We start from the raw sequence: 23,125 nt of genomic DNA, 5'->3' as shown, positions 1-23,125 counted from the left end.
TTATACTCTCCAGCATGATTTTGGATGATCCCAAAAATATCAGCAAGAACACCTGTACTAAGAGCCACTTGATCAATAAATAAATAATTATAAATGATAAATACAATCCATTAGTGCCCTATGAACAGTGCAGAATATTTTTCTTCATTTTTATATTATGTTTGTTTTACATATGTTCAGTGTGGTCTCATACCTATACATTTTGACATGTTTTCGGTGTCATTTTAGCTGAAAGCTTAAGTAATGAGTCAGCTGTGCCCCGTTGAACCCTCATATTATGTGTATTGATCCCCAGACAAAAAGACAGAGGCTAAAAAGGTTCCACCAGAGCGGCCTGAATCTCTCCCACACAGAGCTGAGGAGAAAGGTAGGTAACGTCTCTCTCAACTGTTTTAAACAGCTTTGGTCAACTCTAATTCTGTGACTCTGACCTTCTATTACAGCAAAACCTATAAAGCTCTGTGCTTCCCTTCTCTAAAATGGTTTCTGCTTGTGTGTTTTCAAAGACTTCTTGTTTCTCTCATGTAAACTAAAAAAAATGCTGCAATTACATTTTCCCTCTCTGCTTTAACAAATCCTCTCTTAGTTTCCTGTAAACAAACTTGTATGACTTTTTATGCCCTTTAATAACGATGATGATGATTGCGTGTAGGAGAGGAGTCGAAGCTGGGTGAGACTGCAAAGCCGTCCTTCCCAGTTGTCCTCCCAAAGAAGCCTCTCCCTCCGAAAAACAACAACTCAGTGAATCGACCGTCATCCTTGCCACCCAAACGCCCAGACAGACCCGAGAGACCAGCTGTGCCCAATATACCGTCAGTCTCACATTCAAACAAACACGTATATCAGCATCACCAATACTAGATTACAGAACACACACATTCACAAAGTAACAAGATTCTTAGCCCCATTGTATACAACTATAAATGTCTATAATAATGGTGAATTACTTCATTTTTAATGTTTTGTGAGGTGTTTTTGGTTGATTCAAGCGATTGTAAACTTTATACTGACCCCTAGTGGTTTTTCTTCAAAAGTGCATTTTCCAGCCATGATTCATTTATTCATAAGCTAAAAGTGTCTAATAATAGCAGGGTAGTTGAGATACCAGAGAAAGCAATTACCTCATAATATGATCACATAATCACTAACAAATCATGATTAAATTAACCATGATGCATGATGATACCTTATTAAAGTATCAGATGATATCATTCTTTTTTGATAGATGAATACAGAACAGATTTTATCAGCCACAAAGCAAGCTGATCTCAATTAGTGTAATGATAACAGACTTTTAACAGATAAATGTACACTAAATAATTCATAAAAATTACACCCTATTTTACCCTGAATCTCAGAACAATTTCATCTCGGAATGGATTCATTTAGAACCATCCAAACATCATCTGTGCAGTAAATCCCAAAGATTTAGTGAATCATTTTGTTTTTTTAATGGATTCTTTAAGAATCATCCGACCTGCATCTGTGCAGCAAATGGATTCATTTGGAAATTAACCAAATGACTTCTGTGAAACAATTAATAGTTTAACTGTTCAGTTGATTTATTTAGAACCATCAAAATAAGTTATTTGCAGTGATTCCAATTAATCATTGAAATATTTCATTTTATGTCGATTCATTTGAATCCTTCGGAATAAACCTAGAATGACCAATCCCTAGAATGAATCAGACTTCCAGTTCTACATATTAGAAATCCTCTCCATCTCTTATCACATTATTTCTCAAAACATTTTAATGGTTTAAATCTATTTTGTACAGATGTGACAGTCCAAAGTCTGACGGCAGTGTTGTGGCAGCTGACCGAGGCTCTGTAGACAAATCCTTAGATATCGGTGAGTCCCTGTCCAGAGCTGCATTTCAATCCACAATAACCCTTTCATTACTTATAAGGCTTCTATTTATCCATATCTAATCAGATTACAACAGCTGTCTGTCCATCTCACTTCATTCACTTCCATTCTGGAGATGTGTGATTACAGTCTGGCGTTTTTTCCTGTGTTCGTGATTCATATGCATGTGATATATATGTGGTCCTGTGTGTTTATGTGTATTGTGATTGTGTGACGCTCGGCTGAAGATGTAGAAGACTTCGACTCCGTCATCTCATCCACAGAGAAGCTGAACCACCCGACCGCGTCACGGCCCCGTGTAACAGACCGAAGGCCACGATCGCAGGTTTTCACTTCTGTGAGTAATCCAGATACTATTTTATAATTTTATTTGGAAAATATTATAATTTTGTTATATTTTTGCAAAATTTATTCATTTTTTATGTCTATATAAAAAATTGTGGCTACCCTCGACTAAAGATTTTTCTGCTTGACTAGTAGCCATTAATTTTAAGAATTAGTTGACTATTAGTTGGACGTTTATTAATAAACCATATAAATCATAATAATTAGCCTTTTATTGACTACACAGCCTAATAAGCGCTCAAGCAGATACATAAAGCTTACCACAGCGCACCAGCAGATATAATGATGTCTCCGTAGTAGTGGACACGCCTGTCTGCAGGTTTCATATGGAATACATATTACATAATATTTTAATGACTATAAGGCAAGAAGCCTATATACAGAGTTTTGGTTTATTATTTTTTGATACAATTTAGACTGAGACGGCTGAAAGTGCATCCTGATTGCTTTATTTTACAAAAGCACACAAATAAACGTAAAATAAGTTGTAAATAAGCCTTCACAGATTTAAAGGATGTATTACTTTTATCTTTGTGACCAAAAATGGGGGAATATTTTAAGAGCAAGTAAATGCACTGGCGCCGCCATATGTCATGAAGTAAAGCACACAACTGTTTAAGCTACTACACTCCACGCAGACAGTTGAATAGCGCAAATTTTTCTAAGTTTACATTAGAATGAGCAGCTATGTAAAGTTGGAACTAAATGCATCTTTCAGATGAAAAGCCATATTTGAGGTTGATGAATGATAGTTGAACATTTGGATGTCCTGAACAATGTACTGCATTAACACAAACACCAACCGTCACTGAATGCATGCAACTTCACCATATTCTGTGGAAATTATTTTGTGCGACTAATACAATTTTAGTCAACCAAGCCTCTTCTTGTCAACTATTAGGGGGCAGCCCTACTAAAAATAGACATATGTATCGAATATTTATGAATTTCTTTTAAATATGAATTAATATTTATTTATTTTAGCTATTTTAGTACATCAAGTTAAACTAAATGAAAATAAGAAGCATTACTTTGGCAACAGTTTTTTTATTTAAATAAACATTTGAAGTGGATCAAAACCTTTCATCGAAGTTGTCCTAAAACCAAAACAATTGCTGTTCTTGTCAACAAAGGACAACTTTGAACTTTTTTGATCCACTTCAAATGTTTACTTCTGTATAATAACCCTACCACACAACTTAAACATGCTTGTTTGCTATTATTTTTTAACCAATTAAAGTGTCAAGTCAATCACATTTGGTTGTTTTCACACCTGTCAGATGCAATCAGCTGACAGTGTCTCATAAATCTGTGACCCTTCAGGTGTTCAATGTAAATCCATCAGATATGATTGTGCTTTTTGCTATGTGTGAATGTCACATGGGCTTGCACCACTTCGCCTGTCTGTGGGTTATCTGGTCACGATTGTTTAAAAATCTCTCTCCTTCTTAGTCCTCTCTCTCTAGTCCTGACCTCCTGGACTCCCCATCTCCAGAGGAGGAGAGGAGAGACAAGGAGATGGGAAAGGAGGAGCAGGACTCATTCACTCCCAAAAGTCTTGAAAACTCCAAGAAGATGCCCAAGGCAGTGCCAGTCATAACAGTAAGCCCCACCCCCTCCCAGTCACCCCACCCCCTGGCACCCTCCCCTCCTTTTGCCTGCACATCCCTGTCCTACCATAAGGGAGTGCCCTAGTCAAGCATATTATGTAAAGTGACACAAAAAAGTATTACTTTTGGATACTTGAGTCACATTTTATTTTTAAACATATACATTTAGTGTTATTACATTTTAAATGTTTCTTAAAGGAATAGTTACCTAAAAAAAAAAATTCTGTTATGTTTTACTCACCTTCATGTCATTCCAAAGAATTGTATGACATTCTTTCTTCTGAAACCTTGAGTTACAAGAGTTAAGAATATGATTATAAACACAACAAAGCTGTAAAAGCCAACTATTGAGCAGATGAACTAACCTGTTCGGCATTATGATGTTTAATGTCTCCCAACAACATATGTAGTCTCATTTAATCAAAAAAAAACAACTGCCTTCAGGCCAATAAAACCAGAAGTGCTCAGGTTTTGGCCTACTAAAAATACATGATCCCTACAGCTCTCTGTGTTGTTTTGGACCCCATTGTCTTTCATTGGACAGCAGTTCTTCAAAATATATTATTTTGTATTTCACAGTACAAAGAATTTCAAACAGATTTCGAATGATGTGATAATGAGTAAATAATGTTATGAGTTTAAATTTATGGGTGAACTATCCCTTTAAGTGTCCAAATACTTCACACACACACACACACACAGAGACTGAGGCCCTGTGGAACGGCCTGAAATGGAAGATAAACAGAATAAATGTGATTGATATGCTCTTGTTCTGATATCTCATGGGGGTTTTCCACAGGCTCCTGAAAAATCGTCTTTGCCCCCTAAGCCCAGTGCCCTTCCATCATCATCTGGGTCTGGAGGGGCTTCTCTCCACCAGGGCAGCGCTGGTCTGCGGCCCCATTCCCCTTCTGTTGACGCCCGAGTGAAGAACGAACAGGGTTCCCCAACACTGGAAGAGCTCAGAGCACAATTACGAGACCTGAAAGGAGCTGTGGAGCTCATGAAGAGCCAGCACAAGTATGAACTGACGGGACAGGGGGCTAGATGAAAGACATAGTGAAGTAGAAGTGGCGGGAAGTTTAGAAGGAACTTGATGTCTGTGAAATGTGTGTTAATTCTCAAATTTGTTTTCTCAGACAAGAAATCAAACAGCTGGTGAGTGAACTGGATGAAGAGAAGAGGATTCGCATATCACTGCAGGTAAGAAGGCATTGTACTAGTCATCAGCATAGCTCTAAACAGGTGCAACACCTTTTTATAGTGATTAAAACAATCTTAACTAGCCAAATATGTGTTGCTATTATTATTATCATTTTTTATTTAAAAAAAGGTATTATTATAAATATAATAATAATAATAATATTATTATTAATAATATTTTATTATTAATAATATTATTAATAATATGAAATATTATTAATTTTAACACTTATTTTTATTTATTATTTAAACGTTATTATTTAATTTGAGTAATTCATTCATGTTAAGATATTGATATCATTAAGATATTCCCATCCATTTAAATTGAGCAATTTTGTTAATATTTAAAAAATATATATATAATTCTTAGATTACTATTCAAAAGATTGAAGTACTCTCATTCAGTAAAGATACATTACAAGTATCAAACTATAAAGTTTACCTACCTTATTTTTTTACATTGTTTACTGATTTTTTCAAATAAATGCTTGGTCTTCATCACAGAATACTGAAAAAAAAACATATCGTGGTTTTCACAAAAAAATAATGCAGCATTTTGTAAACATTGATAATAATACTAAATGTTTCTTTAGCAACAAATCAACAAATTAAACTGATTTCTAAAGGATCATGTGACACTGAAGACTGGCGTAATGATGCTGAAAATTCAGCATTGCTATAACAGAAATAAATGACAGAAAACAGTTATTTTAAATATTACTTGAGTGAATCTGGCCCTTGTTCTCTTGATTCTCGAAACATTAAACAATCCTGCTGATACGTAATGTTTAGTATGGTTTATTTCATTTCTATTTCCCGTGACCATGTTTAACAGGCCGTCTCTTTGTTTTGTGCTCTGTTTTAGATGGAAGTGGAGCAGATTAAGAAATCCCTGTCCAAATGAACTCAAGCGAGGTGAAGGGTCAGGCTGAGGTTCCACACCACAGGCCAATTAGATTGTGCCAAAAAAAGAACAACAATGTATCAGAACAATTGCTTAAAGAAAACAACTGTTTACCCCCCATTCACTTGTACTCTTTCTGCTTTCGTTTTTTAAGTAGCTTTTTTTGCGTGTTATGCTCAGACTGGCCACTGACTCGCAGACCCGTTGCCCGGGTGTGGCCTTACTGTGGGTCATGTGATTAAAGGGTGGTGATGACCCACACCTGGAGACAGGTGATAGCGGTCCACATGGGGATTGTCTGGTCTCCTGCACAACTGTGACACAGTTACCCCGTCATCACCCTCTCTGGTACTGCCTCTGAACGCTAGTCAGAGAACACATCAAATGAAGGAGAAACCAGTGCGTTTTACTTAAATACTGTTCACCTTAAGTTCTTTTCTTTTGACTTGGAGGCCTTCAGTTATTTTCTTTATATGCAATGGTGCATTTAATTTCACACCCCTTGTGATCTCCACAGCAACCCCCACATTGAGGCCTTGTTTATTTGGAGCTTTCCAAACTCTTCTGTCTTTCCTATTTCTTTTACGTTGGTGATGACAATGAGAAAACTCACGTTTTGTTTTCTTGACTCAGTTATTTCTTTAAAATCTTCTATATATTCTTTTATATTTTAATGTACTAAATGCAATTATGTGTGCAGAATTTATTAAAAAAGATTTAAAAAAATTGTTGCAATGTTTCTTTTTTTATTCTAGATGGTTATGAACATCATCAAAGTAGTCCATGTGACATCAGAGGGTACATTAGAATTTTTTTAAGCATCGAAAATACATTTTGGTCCAAAAATAGCAAAAACTACGACTTTATTCAGCATTGCCTTCTCTTCCGTGTCTGTTGTGAGAGAGAGTTCAAAACAAAGCAGTTTGTGATATCCGGTTCGCGAACCAATCATTAGATGTAACGTGATCTTTTTGAACCAGTTCACCAAATCGAACTGAATCGTTTTAAGCGGTTCGCGTCTCTGCATTAATCCACAAATGACTTAAGCTGTTAACTTTTTTAATGTGGCTGACACTCCCTCTAAGTTCAAAAACCAATATCCCGGAGTAATTCATGAACTCAAACAGTACACTGACTGAACTGATGTGAAGAGAGAACTGAAGATGTACACCGAGCCGAGCCAGATAACAAACAAAAGATTGACTCGTTCTCGAGTCAAGAATCGTTTCTGTCAGATGTGTCAGATTCGATAACCGAGGAGCTGATGATACTGCGCATGTGTGTTTCAGCGTGAAGCAGACCGACACACAGAGCGTCTGAACTGAACTGATTCTTTTGGTGATTGATTCTGAACTGATTCTGTGCTAATTTTATGAGACCAGGTAAACCGAAGGCTTGAATCAAGCGCAATCATTGCCAATGACGCCATTACATTGAGTGCAAAAGAAACTGGTGAACCGTTTTCTTCAACCGATTTATTGAATCGAACTGTCCGAAAGAACTACTGGTGATGCGAAAGAGAAGACAATGCTGAATAAAGTCGTAGTTTTTGCTATTTTTGGACCAAAATGTATTTTTGATGCTTCAAAAAATTCTAACTGATCCTCTGATGTCACACGGACTACTTTAAGATGTTTTTCTTACCTTTCTGGACATGGATAGTATACCGTGCACACAGCTTCAATGGAGGGACTGAGAACTCTCGGACTAAATCTAAAATATCTTGAACTGTGTTCTGAAGATGAACGGAGGTCTCACTGGTTTGGAACGACATGAGGGTGAGTTATTAATGACATAATTTAGATTTTTGGGGGAACTATCCCTTTAATAATAATATTACCCAAATTAAATAATATATATATATATATAAGCACACTCACATGTCTTTAAATTATGTTGTAATAGTAGCAATCTTAATAATAGTATTATTATTATTACATTATTATTATTACCACAAATTTAAAAATTATAATTTTAATTATATTTATTTATTTATCCTACATATCTTAGTATCATCTCGTTCATAAGGTTGATCATCCTTACTGACTGTCTGAAATGAGAATAACATTAGTAGGAAGCTCATTTCCCTTTCCAGAACATATCAGAAGCCTCCACTGAATCATCAACACCTGATCTGTGGTCAGATTTTCAAATTCCTAGAAATTTGTTTGGATAGGGGTTACTGTTGTGTTACATTTTAAAGGTCATGTGTATGTGAGAAGTTTTATGAGACGGTCATTTTAAGTTCAACTTCTAGAGAGGGTAAGATCACACACCTCAAGCAGCTCAGATACACAACATTCAATCTACCCTCAGAAGTACACAGAGTCAGCAAATAGTGTGCATATGTAGACCCATCTCTCTCTCTCTCTCTCTCTCTCTCTCTCTCTCTCTCTCTCTCTCTCTCTCAAACACATTTAGGACATTCACTGATATCATTCCATAGGCATCTGCTGCTCTTTATGGTATTTGATTTGGTAATTGAGGATCAGGTCTCCTGGGTGCTGTCCAGTGAGGCCTGCAGATGTCTGGGTCTCCAAGTACGGTCACATCACTAATGATGCCAATGCAGAAATAAAGATCATAGCCTCTGAGTGCTTTGATAAGGTAAAACCTTACATGCAGGTGTATATTGGGTGAATCATTTGAAAAAAAAAAAAATGTTAAACTTAATAAATATGGAAATAACTGGAAACATGTATATTTTATTCAGACACAAAAGCTGTATCATCCTAAACCCTTTAAACACACTTTTCTCTGCAATAGTTAAGGTTGAGGAAGTACTGCTTGTAATAGTTAGCATTACACCACAACCACACAGGAGCTGAGCATTGAGAAACCAGTTTTATCAAGTCATTTCAGTCTGTGACGCCAGTATGTCGACCGCATGTCTGAAGAAACAAATCCTGTGTTGTAATTAATATGTATTTTTGTAATTTGTGTGAGTTACGGGATGTATTATTCCCATATACGTCACCTGCCTTGTCCATAAACAACTGAAATTTGTGATAAATTAGTAATATTAAAACTTACCATGTTCCTTATTTTAATAAAAAAATTAAAGGCAAATTAGAAAAAAATGTAAATGGATCTTGTAGTAGTAGTAGTAGTAGTATCTGACAAAGTTAGTGGTCAAATGGTCTGACCCTTGTTGATTTTTTTTTTTTTTTTTTTTTTTTTTTACTGAATGTGTTTGAGATGCTTGATATTTGTGAAGTAAATCAAAACTTAAAAGTGGTCATTGGATACAAAATTCACTTTTAAATGTTGTTTGCACATAAATGTGTTTTGGCAATGTTTGTACACATCCACCTCATAATGATAAAAATCCACTTAGTGTTTTTTTTATATCTATAAATAATAACCCCTTTCTCAAGTCAAGCCATTCTCAGCTTCGTGGATATGTGACATCACACAAACCCAGGCCCCTCTCACGATTAATGATTGACACTAGTGTTTTACCTTAGACCTGCCCTGAGTGAGCTGTCACCAGTTTGCCATTGTTTTGATGCTGGGGCAGGATTAGACAAAAAAGGGTCCTGTCTCACTAGTAGGTCTTTCAGGGTGGCCTGGAGAGGGGAGGCATTCAGAGGACCTGGTCACTGGGGTTCCTCAGGGATCCGTTCATGGACCCCTCCTCTTCTCTGTATACACTACATCACTGGGTCCCATCATACAGGCACATGGCTTTTCCTACCATTCCTATGCTGATGACACACAACTCTATCTCTCATTTTAACCAGATGATAGTAGCTGCCCAGATCTCAGGCTGCCTGGAGAAGATCTCAGCATGGATGAAAAAACATCACCTACAGCTCAACCTGGCTAAGACTGAGCTTCTTGTCTTCTCTGCCACTCCAACTCTTCATATGTATGATTTCACCATCCAGCTAGGTTCAATTACCCCATCAACTTCGGTCAGAAATCTTGGCGTAATCTTTGATGACCGGCTGGCCTTCAAAGACCACATTGCAAAGACTGCTCAATCTTGCAGGTTTGCAATGCATTGATGCTTGCATATAGAACAGCCACAGACTCAGCACCCGCCTACCTCCACTCACTATTACAAATTTATATTCCCTCCAGAAGTCTGTTATCCGCTAGTGAGCGACGTCTCGTGGTACCATCACAGAGAGGCTCAAAATCACTTTCCAGAACATTCTCGTTCATCATTCCTGGCTGGTGGAATGATCTTCCCATCCCTATCTGAAATGCTGAATCCCTTTCAATTTGCAAGTAACATTTGAAAACCCATCTCTTTCGACGCTACTTGACTTCATCCTAAACAAAAAAAAAACTTTGTCTTTCTCTTTATTTATTCCTTCCCTCTCAAGCATGTTCCAGCTTGAACAACTTGGTATTACGAGCACTTGCTGTGTCTGTTTGCCTCTTTAAAAAGAAACGCTTTATGTATCCCCCAATTGTAAGTCGCTTTAGACAATAAGTGTCTGCAAACTTACGAAATGTAAATTTTAAAAAATCTCCTAAGAGACTGAGGTGCTTTGTTGTTGGATGAACATAGCAGTGGTCATTTACTTCCGACATCTGAGCTGCTAAAGACACAGTGGTTTTTAAATCATTCTGGATCCAGCCTCACCTACAGAAGAAGTGAGTATAAGGTATAAGTGAACAGAGCAGAAATTCACTATCAATAACTGCCCATCCATCCAAACACTTCGAGAGAGAACCATGCGCATATAATCAACGTGGCCAATTCACCATCAGTAATCACATCATCTATCCAACCACCACGAGAGAGAACCACTATAAATAATCATAGCAGCCTTCTCTATTGTCTTTCAGCATTCCTCCACCACCCCGACTCCTCACCATCGACAAGTTTCAGAGCCCTCTCCCTGTTTCCATAAAGTGGGGCAGTTCCATATTTGCAAGGACAGTCTGGTGCTTCTGAATCACAATCTGTAAGTACGTTTACAAATGTAAAGGATTTGTGGATTTCCTACAGTAAATATATCAAAACTTAATTTATGACTGGTAATATGCATTGCTAAGAATTAATTTGGACAACTTCAAAGGCAATTTTCACAGTATTTTGATTTTTTTGCCCTCTCAGATTGCAGATTTTCAAATAGTTGTATCTCGGCCAAATATTGTCCAATCCTTACAAACCATACATCCATGGAAAGCTTATTTATGATGTATATAAATCTCAGTTTCGAAAAATTGACACTTGAAGGGTTAATCCATCCCAAAATGAAAATGTTGTCATTATTCACTTACCTCCATGTCATTCCAAATCTGTAAAAGCTTTGTTAATCTTCGGAACACAATTTAAGATATTTTGATTCAAATGTGAGTTTTGAGCAGTGTAGAGTAGAGGTTGTTGTTTGTCATTTCTCTGATTACAAATGCAGTCATGAGGGGCATAACATTCTGTCACACCTTGAGGCATTCGTCCAATCACAGCGCACTGGATAGCTGGCCAATCAGAGCACACCTCGTTTTCAGAAAGATGAGCTTTGAAAAAATACTAAGCATTTTAGAAAGGCTGGGCATAGAGGAGAAATGATAATGTACAGTATGTGGATTTTTTTTTTTTTTTTACCTTAAACCGCACACACATGAAACACATTTCATTAAACCAAATACACAAAATAATGTTATTTTTAAGCAACATCATATGACCTCTTTAAGACCCTAAAGAAACATAGAAACTTAAATTTAATTATGTGTTTTACATTTTTTACAGAAAAGGTAGACAATAAGCCCATACAAATGAATGCATATTTGAATTTGGGTTGGTGTTTAGAAAAATTGCCTTTAGAGTATAATTAATCATACAATTAATATTGTATGTTAAATATTTAAAAACAAAATAATTATTACTTTTATAATTATAATTAAAATAGTGAAATAAACAATAAGAAACATGATATTTGTTGAGTGAAATGTTTACAGCAGTTACGACTGTCCGTCGGTTATGACGTCACGTCCTCCACAACACACAATTTTGCGAATATAAAGAATTTGAAGATTATAATGTTTGTTTACCAAGACAACAGTGTCAGTGAATAGTGCAGGTTAAAATCAAAATCAGCCATACGATGTGTAAAAAACAAAGAAAATTAAGGTAAAAATTACTTTTTACTTTATACTATTTTAGTGTGCGTAATTTTCAGTTACGCGAAAATATTTCAAAAAGTATTAAAACATTTTAAGTTTGTTTTTGTTTGTGTGTTTATAGCAAAGGATATAAAACGCTAGCTATGAAATACCAAAACAAAAACAATAAAGCACATTAATTTCCATCACATGCTATAAAAAACAGAATGTGGTGGAAATGATAAGTTTAATAAAAGACAACGTTCTTTGGAATGTATGCACATTGTTGGAGGGTGTGAAAAAAGTAAAAGTAATAAAAAAGTATTTTGTGTACTAGGCTCGTTCAGTTTCATAAAGAAAAACAGGTTTTCCAAATAAGCCAGGATTGTTTCAGTTAGTCTGATTTATTGTCCGCAGATTTGATTAAAAAATAAGTCAGACTAACTGAAATAAGCCTAGCTATTTGGTAAACTTGTTTTATGAAACACGCCCCTGATCTGAAACGAAAGGGAACTAGTTGAAAGTTAAGCAAGTTTGGGCAGCTTGAATCCTGGACCTACCATAGCTCTGTTTGTCATGCGCTTATCGTATCAACACGGACAAGTGTTATATTTAGACATCTGCTTCATATGATTTAATAGTGACTGACTGTACATGCAGTAACAGCAGCGAGCCGATCCTCGCGCTCTAGATTTGCGCAGTTTTGCTTCGCTTGTGAAATACGCTCACGCCTGAACGGAAGGACACAGGAAATGAACGGATTGTTTATTTTGAAGAAAAGGCAGGAGGAACGACTTCCTCAAATAGGACGGTAATGTGTGTCTCTGGAGACACAGCGCGCGCAGTGCGCCTCAAGGTCTCCTGACTTTCTGCACTGAATTCACAAACCGTTTTGTATAATTGCATAACCGCTGGCGCAATCGAGATAAAACTGGACCACGTTGTAATATGTAGTGATGCGCGCTGCTTTAATGAATTGCAAGACGCTGGACGTCACAGCCTCGCGCCTCTCCGTGCCACAGGTGCGCACTAAACTTTGGTTATTCATTATTGATTAACTGTGGAAAGAAAAGGAGGACCGCGCAGAGGGACAATTACTCGCACTATGGAGATCATGTCCAATCAACCTACAGCAGAGACTGGTGGCGACCACACCGCTGGGGCTTCCATGTCTGCAGGCGTGGAGAGGGCTGATCTGACCAGCCCGAGTCCGGTGACCAAACAGAGGTCCCTGAGGGCGGTTTATGTGCTGAATGATGGACTGAAGGCAGTGGCCGCGAACAGCCCGGAATCCGGGGCGCTCCAGTGTCTCCAGCGCGCCTGCGACGCGGAGAGTGCCATATTAACCACAGTGACTTTCGGACGATTAGACTTTGGGGAGACAACAGTGCTTGATACATTTTATGATGCAGGTGAGTTAACGTGGCACTGCAAGGCTTCGATGCGCAGGAATCATTCCTGCAGCCCCACAGTTCTGCACGCGGGATGTCTCCTATTCTAGTTTTCAGACTGGACTGATGAGTTGAATCAGGTGTGTTGGATTAAGGGAGCGTCCAAAATGAGAATTTTGAGGGGTTTCCACTAATGGGCCAAGGATGGTAGCTACAGGATGTAGAAGAATAGAAACTAATCTGACATGTCATTATAGATTTAGGAGTTGTATCTGTAATTGAAATGATAATAAAAAATGGAAATACTTTGTTTCCAAAGAGAAACATGTAAGTAATGTAAATGATAGTTGGCAAAAAGATAGAGGATGAAAGAAACATAAATAAACAAAACAATACAGCAGTACTATATAGATTATAATTATAATATATAGATTATTTATAGATGTAGGCTATAGATTAAAATTATAATATATATATAGATGAGGTATATATCATTGTTAGAAAAATATAAAAATACATTACATTTATATTAAATTAATACATTAAAGAGTATAGCAGATCGGAAAACTAATGTTTATCTAAATGTATTAGGCAAGATACATCTTGACAGGCTTAGGGTCATTGGGCTTTCCCATGGGAAGGTGTTACTATAGGGTTATGACAGTCTCTCTCAGTATAGGAATATCAGGAGTGCAAAAAAGGATATTCTGCCTCCAGCACATTCCTTTCCTGGAATTTATTTGCCAGGTCTAGTATGAAGATTCTCTCTCTCTCTCTCTCTCTTCTCTCTCTCACGGGTGTGGCTGCACATGTTATTCTGAGTGATCAAAACACTCTTACATCTGAGCTTTGGGTGAAAAGGGCAACTTTTTAAAAGTTTGATCCTGTGCATTTTTGTGCATGCAGAATGTAGTTCACGTGCAGCACTTTTGCCTGGAGAAGGAACTCTAGAGGACCAGAAAAAGAGAATTTTAGAGCAGTCTCATTTTTCGAAGCAGAAGTGAACAAAACCATTTAAAAATCCCCTTTACATACAGTAGCATTACACAGATCAGTTTCTTATTGCATTAACACCCCCCCCCCCCCCACCTTTTCCTAATAGGACTGTGAGTCATGCATCAGCTCATGATTACATCAAGTCTGGTCTTGTATTTTGCGGCTTACACTCTTGCATGGCTTTCAAACCCATTTTCAGATGTTTGCGTAGTTTCCATAGAATAAGCAAAGATTGGGTTTAACTGGAAAAGAACAAATATGGCCATATGCAGTAGAACAAATATGGCGCTTATGACTACTTTAAACAGACAAATGGCTATTTAGGTTTTATATTATATGTTTAAATGGAAAGTCATAATAATAATAAAAAACATGTATAGAATTGAAAATGAATTGTTATTTCAGTGCAATAGTTGTCTCACATGCTTACTATGTCTCTGATTAATTGCAGACATTGCAGTTGTGGACATGAGCGATGTGTTTAGACAGCCCTCCTTATTTTATCACCTCGGTGTACGTGAAAGCTTTGACATGGCCAACAATGTCATCCTCTACCACGACATGGACCCTGACACGGCACAGTCACTTAAGGTGAGAGTTACAGTCTAAAACACACACACACACACATTTGTTTACCTAGATATCTAAAGAAAGACACATCATTGGCTTCTTTTGTTTATAAAGAGGGTTTGTGTCGTTTTCCAGATGTTCAGTGGTTTTGAGAAGGCCATTTGTAGGTTGACTTCCCTCAAAAATAAATAGCTCTGTCACCTTATTTTTTTGAGGGTGATAATAAGAAGTAATATTGATTTAATCAATATTGTGAGTTTGAGGCAGGACTAATTTTTTGTCCAAACAATGGAGGATAGAGAGTGTGTTTGGGAAAGGTAAACCTGTTTGGTAATAATATTCATGCAGTTCTGCTTAGTGCCGTCGATGAAAGTACAAGTAGTGCTTTACATTTAAATATAATAAATAAATAGGAATTAAAAAAGTAATTATTATTAATTATTTTAATTAATTTATGCATTTAGCAGATGCTTTTATCCAAAGTGACTTACAGTGCATTCAGGCTACACATTTTTTTACCAGTATGTGTGTTCCCTGGGATTTGAACCCATGACCTTTTGTGCTTCTAACAAAATGCTTTACCACTGAGCCACAGGAACACAAAAAGTACCTTTAAAGACCACTACAAAAAGAAGCTTTGTCTAATTTAGATAAATTCTACCTAAAAAAAAAAGTACAAAACTTAAAATAAAATAAAAAAGTTTCTACAAGACAAACTAAAAGAGGCTTAAGCCACATTCTCACTACAAGTAGCATGCAACAACAAAGCGACACAATTCCATTATTTTAAATGGAGAGCGGCCATTGGCGACAAATGGTGTGTGTCCAGCGACACAACAAATGTCTTTTTAAAGTTAAAGTATTAGGTCTTTTCTAGTTAAATCCTTTAACTTTATACAAATGAAGAGCGACTTTTGGGAGCGACAGCGAATAGATAAAGAAGACAGAGCTCTTGTGATCAATCTCCTCTCAGATCAGCAGTGTCGGAAATGAGGTTGATTCTTGCAAAAATCATTAATTTCTGGTTTTATGTACAGAATATTTATATTATTTAGTCTTTTGCCTCCAAAATGTTTGTATTTAGCAGCAACAGAACTGCTAGAGAATGCCCACTAGTGACCTCATTGCCAGCCCCTGGCAAAATGCAGAAACAAAAGTCAGCTTTAGAATGCAGCTTTAGTCTTATTTAACTCATTTCTAGGCAAAATATCTTTTTAATTATTTAAAATAAAAACTACTTAATTTTTATGCCATCACACAAACGCTAGCAAGGGTTGGTGGAAGGTTATACTCTCCCTATAGGCTGTTACACTCACATTTGGTATTTCTGTCATCTGAACAAAGAGGCCGCCCGCTGCCAGGTCCTGATCTGCTATTCTCAGTTTAGTAGGGAGTTTATCTTTTCTGGGCACTGGACAGTAGAGCTGCCAGAACAACACAGTCTGTATTCGAGCTAAGGCATGCAGTCAGTCCCAGAACAGCTGCACATGGCCACGTTTCCACAGAGACATTGGAAGGCATGTGTTCTAGCATACTGAGATGATGACAATAACGCATGGGGAGGAGTGTCACGCGATCTGCTTGTGTATTTGTAAATGTTCTGGGATGCTGATATGTCCAACTGATTTAGTCAGGTCTCATTCACTGCATCACATGGCCATCAGTCATGAAATGAATGTAATAAATGGCATGATGGCAAAACTTTTCCAGGTGGTTTGGTACTTGCATAATACTCTGAAATAAAGTAATATGCCTGTATTTGTTTTTGGGGGGAGTTGAATAATTATTTGTTTTCTTTTTTCTTGCATAGGACATGGTGACACAGAAAAACACAGTAAGTATCAAAACACTACTTGCAAGTCTTGCAAGATGAAGTTTGAGGACAGGTTGGCATCTGATGTTGGTGTGCCAAAAACTGTATACATGAGACTATTTTTGACCATTTTTATGATATATGTTTACATGCCTTTCTGTGCCTTAAAATATATACAACACTTACATAGTGAGCAGATCATTTCCTGAACTCTCCTTCATGCACATACACTAAACCTGTGAGTGGACTCGAGGTTCTGGTGGCTCACTGTATCCCAGTCCCATATGTATTGCTGATTCTGATGAACTCAGAAGGGTTCTCAAGGTGTCATGGTACTTTGAGTTAGTGGGTGTTAGTTGTCTTGATAAAGGAGGGGGTCACTGAGTGATAGTCTTTAAATAAACCTCTTATATTGAACAGCTGCTGAGAAAAAGCTGACCTTGATTGCATTTTATAACTGTGTGATTCATTGAAATTTCCCAGAAACAAGCAAAAGATGGATCTGTGTTAACTTCTATAACATTGGTTATGTGAACAGATAGGAAAATTATATGTTTGCCTTTATTCTTTTGGAATTATTCAGGCTTTTCTCCTAATTCTTTACATTTTTCTCAGCCTTAAGGAATAGTTACCCAAAACTTCTGTCATTGTACACTCAATCTCATATATCAAACTTGATACTACTTTCTTTGTTCTGCAGGTCACTGTTTTCTATCCAGTAACAATGGGTACTGAATATTTTTAGAGCTTCAGAAAGCATGTAAAAGAACCATTGAGCGCTATTTTCAAAGTCTTCTGGGGTCATATGATAGCTTTGTGTGAGGAACAGGGTGAAATTGAAATCTGTATCTGTCATAATATTAACTTTCAACTGTTGACCACTTCAGTTCATGAGTGAATCATTCAGACAAATGAACTGGATTACATGGACATCAAGGAAAGCTAGGGCGATTTTCATTAAATTATTATTCATTATTGCTTAAGTATACAGTACCAGTCCAAAGTTTTTGAACAGTAAGTTTTTAAAGAAGTCTCTTCCGCTCACCAAGCCTGCATTTATCTGATACAAAGTACAGCAAAAACAGTAATATTTTGAAATATTTGTACTATTTAAATATATTTGATTTACTATTTGAATATATTTGAATATGTAATTTATTCCTGCGATTCCAAAGCATCAGTCACATGATCCTTGAGAAATAATTATAATATTCTGATTTGTTGTTGAAGAAACATTTTTAGAATTATTAATTTGTTAATAGATAATAACATTATAAATGACTTTTACATCACTTTTATTCTCAACTGTTTTAAATAATGATAATAATAATAATTAAAAAAATGTTTCTTGAACAACAAATCAGCATAATGCATACTGGTAGTGTATATCAGTTCCACGCACCAGTACTTTATATATATAAACTATTTTAATATTTTGAATTAGCTTTTGTATTAGAATTTTAGTATATTCTATAGTATAAAGTATATTCTTTTTCTATGGTTCTCTTTTTCTATTTTCCTTTCTTTCTCTCTTATTTTGTCTGTTACCTGGAGTAGGCTGCAAGGCCAGTTAAAATAGGGTTCCCATGGGTCCAGTTGCCTCCCGAGTACAGGGGCTCCGGCCTAAGAAACAAAGTATGTAGATATAGCAGGCATGCTAGTGCATGCTGGGAAAATCCAATATGCATGTACTGGAATGAGAGTGACTGACCACTGATGTCTGTTATTGTCTGACTCACTTCCTTTCAGTCTGGCTGACATTGTTGAGGAATTAAAAGATTTGAACCAAAGAAATGTGGTTCCTTTTAAATGATTAATCATTACCATACGTGAATCCAAAGACTTTAGGTGCCTGCATAGTTAAATCACAGATTTGTTATGATCTTTTTTTTTTTTTTTGGAGGATCTTGAATATCCTCTGTATGTGTTTATGTGAAATAACAGTAGATTAAATAGATTATACTTTATACATATAAACCATCCTGCTTTAGCTGATTAGAGGTGCCTAGCATGATAGTGTATGATGACCGTTTGACTTGAAAGAGGTTTTAGGTGACCCCTTACATTTGAGGCGTTGATGTGGCATAGTGCTAAGATGTGCTTTGGCCACCTCCTCTATTTCACTCTGGATTTCTGGGACAGTACATGGTCACAAAGGTGTTAACAAGATTTCCTTGGCACTTTGAATTCCTTAGACGCCAGCTGCTGAATACACGATCACTAACACATAGACAGTCTGTACTTTTACACAGTGTTGCAGACGGTCATGTATTATATGACATGACTAAGAATCTGTTTATCTTTCGTAGGCCTCCAGCGGGAATTACTATTTCATCCCGTACTTGATGACACCCAGCAACGAGTACTTGTGCTGTGAGAACGTGGCCCAGCGGAGAGCATCAGAGTACATGCAACCCAACTGGGACAACCTTCTAGGACCTCTGTGCGTCCCATTGGTGGACCGCTTTGTCAACTTGCTCAAAGACATTCATGTCACGTCTTGGTATGACAGCTGGCTTTATGATGACTTTTGACAGGATGCCCATTCTCAGACGATCCTTTACAGAGTTGCGTAACGGTGTCACGCCATATTTAGTTTAACATATCAACAACCGTCTTCCAGTTTTTGACTGATAAACAATATTATATGAATGATTAATATTAACTACTTTTTTTACATAACAACAATAATGCAGTGGAATTCTGTATCTTGTGTTGAACATTGCATCATAGATCTAAATAGGTGTGCAATGATCCTCGTCATCCCTGGAGTAGTGAAATGGGACTCAATCCAAATAGGATGTAGTGCTCATATTATATCATCAAGACAAACACGCACAAGTGCATGCAAGATTTATTAGGAACTTCAATAACACTTAAAAATGACAGGGTGTCCTTTCACCTGGAGCTCAGATATCAGAAGTCTAGAGCATCCTTGTAGATACTAGTGCCAAGATTTGCACATGCTGTGACAGTACAAACTAGTTTCAGATTTGGACTATTAGTATGAAGTCTGACCCACTTTGCCGCTGGCCAAGAACATGTAAAGCGACCAGCCACAGTTTGTTTTGTTGTTGCATGGTGTTTCGATGCATCACATGGTCAGTGAATTTCAGAGGTCTGTGAGAACCCCGTTTTGAAGTTGATACTACCTACAAATTTATCCACGAATACTAAATCCCATCTTCCCTGACAGTGCTTCATATAAAGACACTCTACTGAACGACATCCGAAAAGCTCGAGATAAATACCAGGGTGAGGAGCTGGCCAAGGAGCTTTCACGTATCAAACTCCGCATCGACAACACTGAGGTTCTGACTCAGGACATTGTTATTAACCTGCTTTTCTCCTACAGAGATATACAGGTATATACTACTGTATGAAAATCTAAAATGTATCTAAAAATTAAAGACTTTGTTGTTGTTGGCTTTAATAATCTATGGTGTGTGTTTTCAGGACTATGATGCTATGGTTAAATTGGTACAGACCATCGAGATGTTGCCCACCTGTGACTTGGCCGACCAGCCCATGATTCAGTTCCACTACGCTTTTGCGCTCAATAGGTGACCACAAATCTGCATTGTGTGGTATATTTTCCTATTCATATGATTGGCAAGCAGACATTCATCCTTTCCAGCCCTTTGATATCAGGAACAAATGCATTTCTGTTTGCGTGTGTGAACACAGGCGAAACAGCCCTGGAGATCGAGAGCAGGCGTTGCGCGTGATGCTGCAGGTTCTTCAGTCATGTGAGCACCCTGCACCTGACATGTTCTGCTTGTGTGGCCGCATCTATAAGGACATCTTCCTCGACTCTGACTGCAAGGACACCAAGAACAGGGACAACGCCATCCAGTGGTGAGTGAGTTAAATGAGCTTCTTGAAGCTCACGATTTCAATATGTTTAAAGGTGATATCTGTTTTTCAATTAAAAGGATAGTTCACCCAAAAATGATCATTCTGTCATTAATTACTCAAACCTCATGTCGTTCCAAACCTGTAAGACCTTTGTTCATTTTCAGAACACAAATTAAGATATTTTTTCTGGAATCCAAAAGCCTTCTGACCCTGCATAGACAGCAACACAACTGACATGTTTAAGGCCCATAAAGTTAGTAAGGACATCATTATAATAGTCCATATCACATCAAAAATATCTTAATTTGTGTTCATCAAGTAAATGCATCAAATGTATCAAGAACACCTAAGTAGGTGAACCCAGAATACCCTAGCATCTGCTTTAAAAAAATACCCTAAATACTCTAGAAGCCACATTTAATGTGCTAAAATACCCAGAACAACACTGATGCATTAAAAGTGCTAAAATCACCCAGAACACCGTAGGAGCCACATTACATGTGCACAAAACACCCAGAACACCCTATCAACAACATTAACAAACAACATGTGCTATGCTGAAACACCCTAAACAACCAAGCAGTTGCAATAATGCACTAAAGTCACCCAGAACACTCTAGTAGATGCATTACATGTGCTAAAAACACACTATCAACCAACTTAAATGTGTTATAACACCCAGAGCATACTAGCATCACATTAAAAACGTAATTTTGTATTTATGCATGTATGTTGTAGGTATAGAAAAGGCTTTGAGTTGCAGCCCACTCTCTATTCAGGCATTAATCTGGCAGTGCTGCTTATAGTGGCCGGACAGCAGTTTGAGACTTCCATAGAACTCCGGAAGATCGGTGAGGAGGAACACACTTACTATTTCCTGTTTCTCTCAGAACATTCACTTCATTAACGACAAGTTCCACCTTCTCACGCTATCATTCTCTCTCAGGTGTGAGGTTGAACAGTCTGCTTGGCCGCAAAGGCAGTCTGGAGAAGATGAATAACTACTGGGACGTGGGGCAGTTCTTTACTGTCAGCATGCTGGCCAATGACATCCCCAAAGCTGTGCAGGCTGCAGAGAAACTCTTCAAACTCAAACCACCCATATGGTACATATACAATAAACCATTTACAGATAAACTGTACATGTTAACTATAAGAAATAGAGTTGGAGCAGCTCACATTCATTTCATCTTTCAGGTACCTGCGATCAGTCGTCCAAAACCTTCAGCTGATTCAGCATTTTAAGAAGCAGAACACTGAGCATTCTCCTCAAAGAGAGAGACTCAACTTCTGGATGGACATTATCGTGGAGGCTACACAAGGAACCACCAACGGCCTGCGTTTTCCGGTAGTACACCACCTCACATGAGTATCTCATCTAGGAACACACCTGTATTGACTGAACAGCACTTCATGGACCTTATTACTTCTTCATCTATGCAGGTGTTGATTCTGGAGCCAACAAAAGTGTACCAGCCCTCGTATGTGTCCATTAACAGTGAAGCTGAGGAGAAGAATGTTTCTATATGGCATGTGTCGCCTGCTGAGACGGTCAGTGGATTATTTGAAGCCATGTTTGCTGTAAAATGTTGTTTTGTGTAGATAATATCATTTTCCTAACTGACATGGTTGCAGAAGGGAATACATGAGTGGAACTTCACTGCCTCATCCATCAAAGGCATTAGGTGAGATTGAGATTCATTCTCTCTGTCTCTACCTTTCAGTTTCTTTTTCTTTCTTTTTTATAGTCCGGAAACAATATTTAAATTATCCTTATTTTAGGGTTAGGTCAAGGGCTTAAAAACATTCCTTCTCAACCTACAGTGTCATTTCTCACTGATTCATGGGTAATTAAATGTTTTAATTTTTTAATTTTGGAGGGTTAGTTCTTTCTGTTTGACAGGAATGTTGCTCAAGTATAAACAAACGGTGCTTAAGTAGGAACTAGTTCGACTTGTTATACTTGGCAGTTACTTGGCAAAAACAATAGAGATGCACAATATTGCTATCATTGGTTATCCGTTTTTTTTTTGGGGGGGGGGGTTGTTTTTTTCATATTGGTCGATACCAAAGACTATAGAATAGTTTTAAATGGGTAAAAATGCAACGCTCAATATGGCCACTATATTGTATGAAGTCCCTAAGCAAAAGAGCCAATCGCTAATCAGTAAAGTCAGCACGCCATTGCAACTGCTGTTAGAAGTCGTGTTTGCAATAGAAATCTGAGATGTACGCATAGGACAGAAAATTATTTCTCACCTGAAAAATAAGCTTTTTATAACGCTATTTGAGCAAAATATGCAACATTTATAATACAGATGTTGTCAGATTTCATTCATGATTTCAAATATGAGATTTAATCGTAAGCTTGGCTAACAGTTTTGAAGAATTTGATTTAATGCTCACTGTAGTGTCGTTACAGTTAATTAATCTTTTAACACATTTTTTTATATTTTCTAATTAAAAAAAGCTGAATTAAAATAGGAATACATATTGTTGAT

The 23,125-nt window shown here is 37.2% G+C and overlaps 2 protein-coding genes across 5 annotated transcripts in view; both read left to right on the top strand.

Annotated features, from left to right (window-relative positions):
* The window catches only part of LOC113042396 (SH3 domain-containing kinase-binding protein 1-like), a 47,960-nt gene extending 41,959 nt beyond the window's left edge, over window positions 1-6,001 (top strand). The window contains exons 11-18 of one of the 3 annotated variants that reach the window (XM_026201250.1): window positions 296-367; window positions 653-812; window positions 1,780-1,853; window positions 2,135-2,208; window positions 3,669-3,818; window positions 4,626-4,846; window positions 4,966-5,029; window positions 5,895-6,001. In XM_026201250.1, coding sequence (XP_026057035.1) covers window positions 296-367; window positions 653-812; window positions 1,780-1,853; window positions 2,135-2,208; window positions 3,669-3,818; window positions 4,626-4,846; window positions 4,966-5,029; window positions 5,895-5,933 — 854 coding nt within the window. In that variant the 3' untranslated portion in view covers window positions 5,934-6,001. Of the gene's footprint in view, window positions 1-295; window positions 368-652; window positions 813-1,779; window positions 1,854-2,098; window positions 2,209-3,668; window positions 3,819-4,625; window positions 4,847-4,965; window positions 5,030-5,894 lie in introns of all 3 variants that reach the window. The other 2 variants (XM_026201249.1, XM_026201248.1) reach the window with 2 other exon arrangements.
* Window positions 6,002-12,494: 6,493 nt separating this feature from the next.
* Window positions 12,495-22,649, top strand: LOC113042395 (mitogen-activated protein kinase kinase kinase 15-like). Of its 2 annotated transcripts, XM_026201246.1 has the most exons (13): window positions 12,495-13,408; window positions 14,835-14,974; window positions 16,764-16,787; window positions 18,324-18,401; window positions 19,076-19,269; window positions 19,963-20,131; window positions 20,223-20,329; window positions 20,454-20,624; window positions 21,363-21,475; window positions 21,571-21,730; window positions 21,822-21,972; window positions 22,068-22,175; window positions 22,260-22,649. In XM_026201246.1, exons 1-13 carry the CDS (start codon window positions 13,102-13,104, stop codon window positions 22,311-22,313), a joined length of 1,776 nt encoding a protein of 591 aa, XP_026057031.1. In that variant the 5' UTR covers window positions 12,495-13,101; the 3' UTR covers window positions 22,314-22,649. The 2 variants fall into 2 exon arrangements, with proteins under 2 accessions (XP_026057031.1, XP_026057032.1); XM_026201247.1 differs by lacking the exon at window positions 18,324-18,401 and having other exon boundaries at window positions 12,498-13,408; window positions 22,260-22,645.
* The last annotated feature ends 476 nt before the right edge of the window (window positions 22,650-23,125 follow it).

Source organism: Carassius auratus, chromosome 24, assembly GCF_003368295.1.
Source record: "Carassius auratus strain Wakin chromosome 24, ASM336829v1, whole genome shotgun sequence".
In the NCBI taxonomy this organism is placed as follows: Eukaryota; Metazoa; Chordata; class Actinopteri; order Cypriniformes; family Cyprinidae; genus Carassius; species Carassius auratus.
The sequence above is the reverse complement of the archived record's forward strand: the minus strand, read 5'-3'. Positions and strand labels throughout refer to the sequence as shown.

Coding starts and splice junctions, on each gene's coding strand:
- LOC113042395 (XM_026201246.1), top strand. CDS start 13,102: ATGGAGATCATGTCCAATCAACCTACAGCAGAGACTGGTGGCGACCAC. Junction 20,330..20,453: donor TACGCTTTTGCGCTCAATAG/GTGACCACAAAT, acceptor GTGTGAACACAG/GCGAAACAGCCCTGGAGATC. Junction 21,731..21,821: donor AAACTCAAACCACCCATATG/GTACATATACAA, acceptor TTCATCTTTCAG/GTACCTGCGATCAGTCGTCC.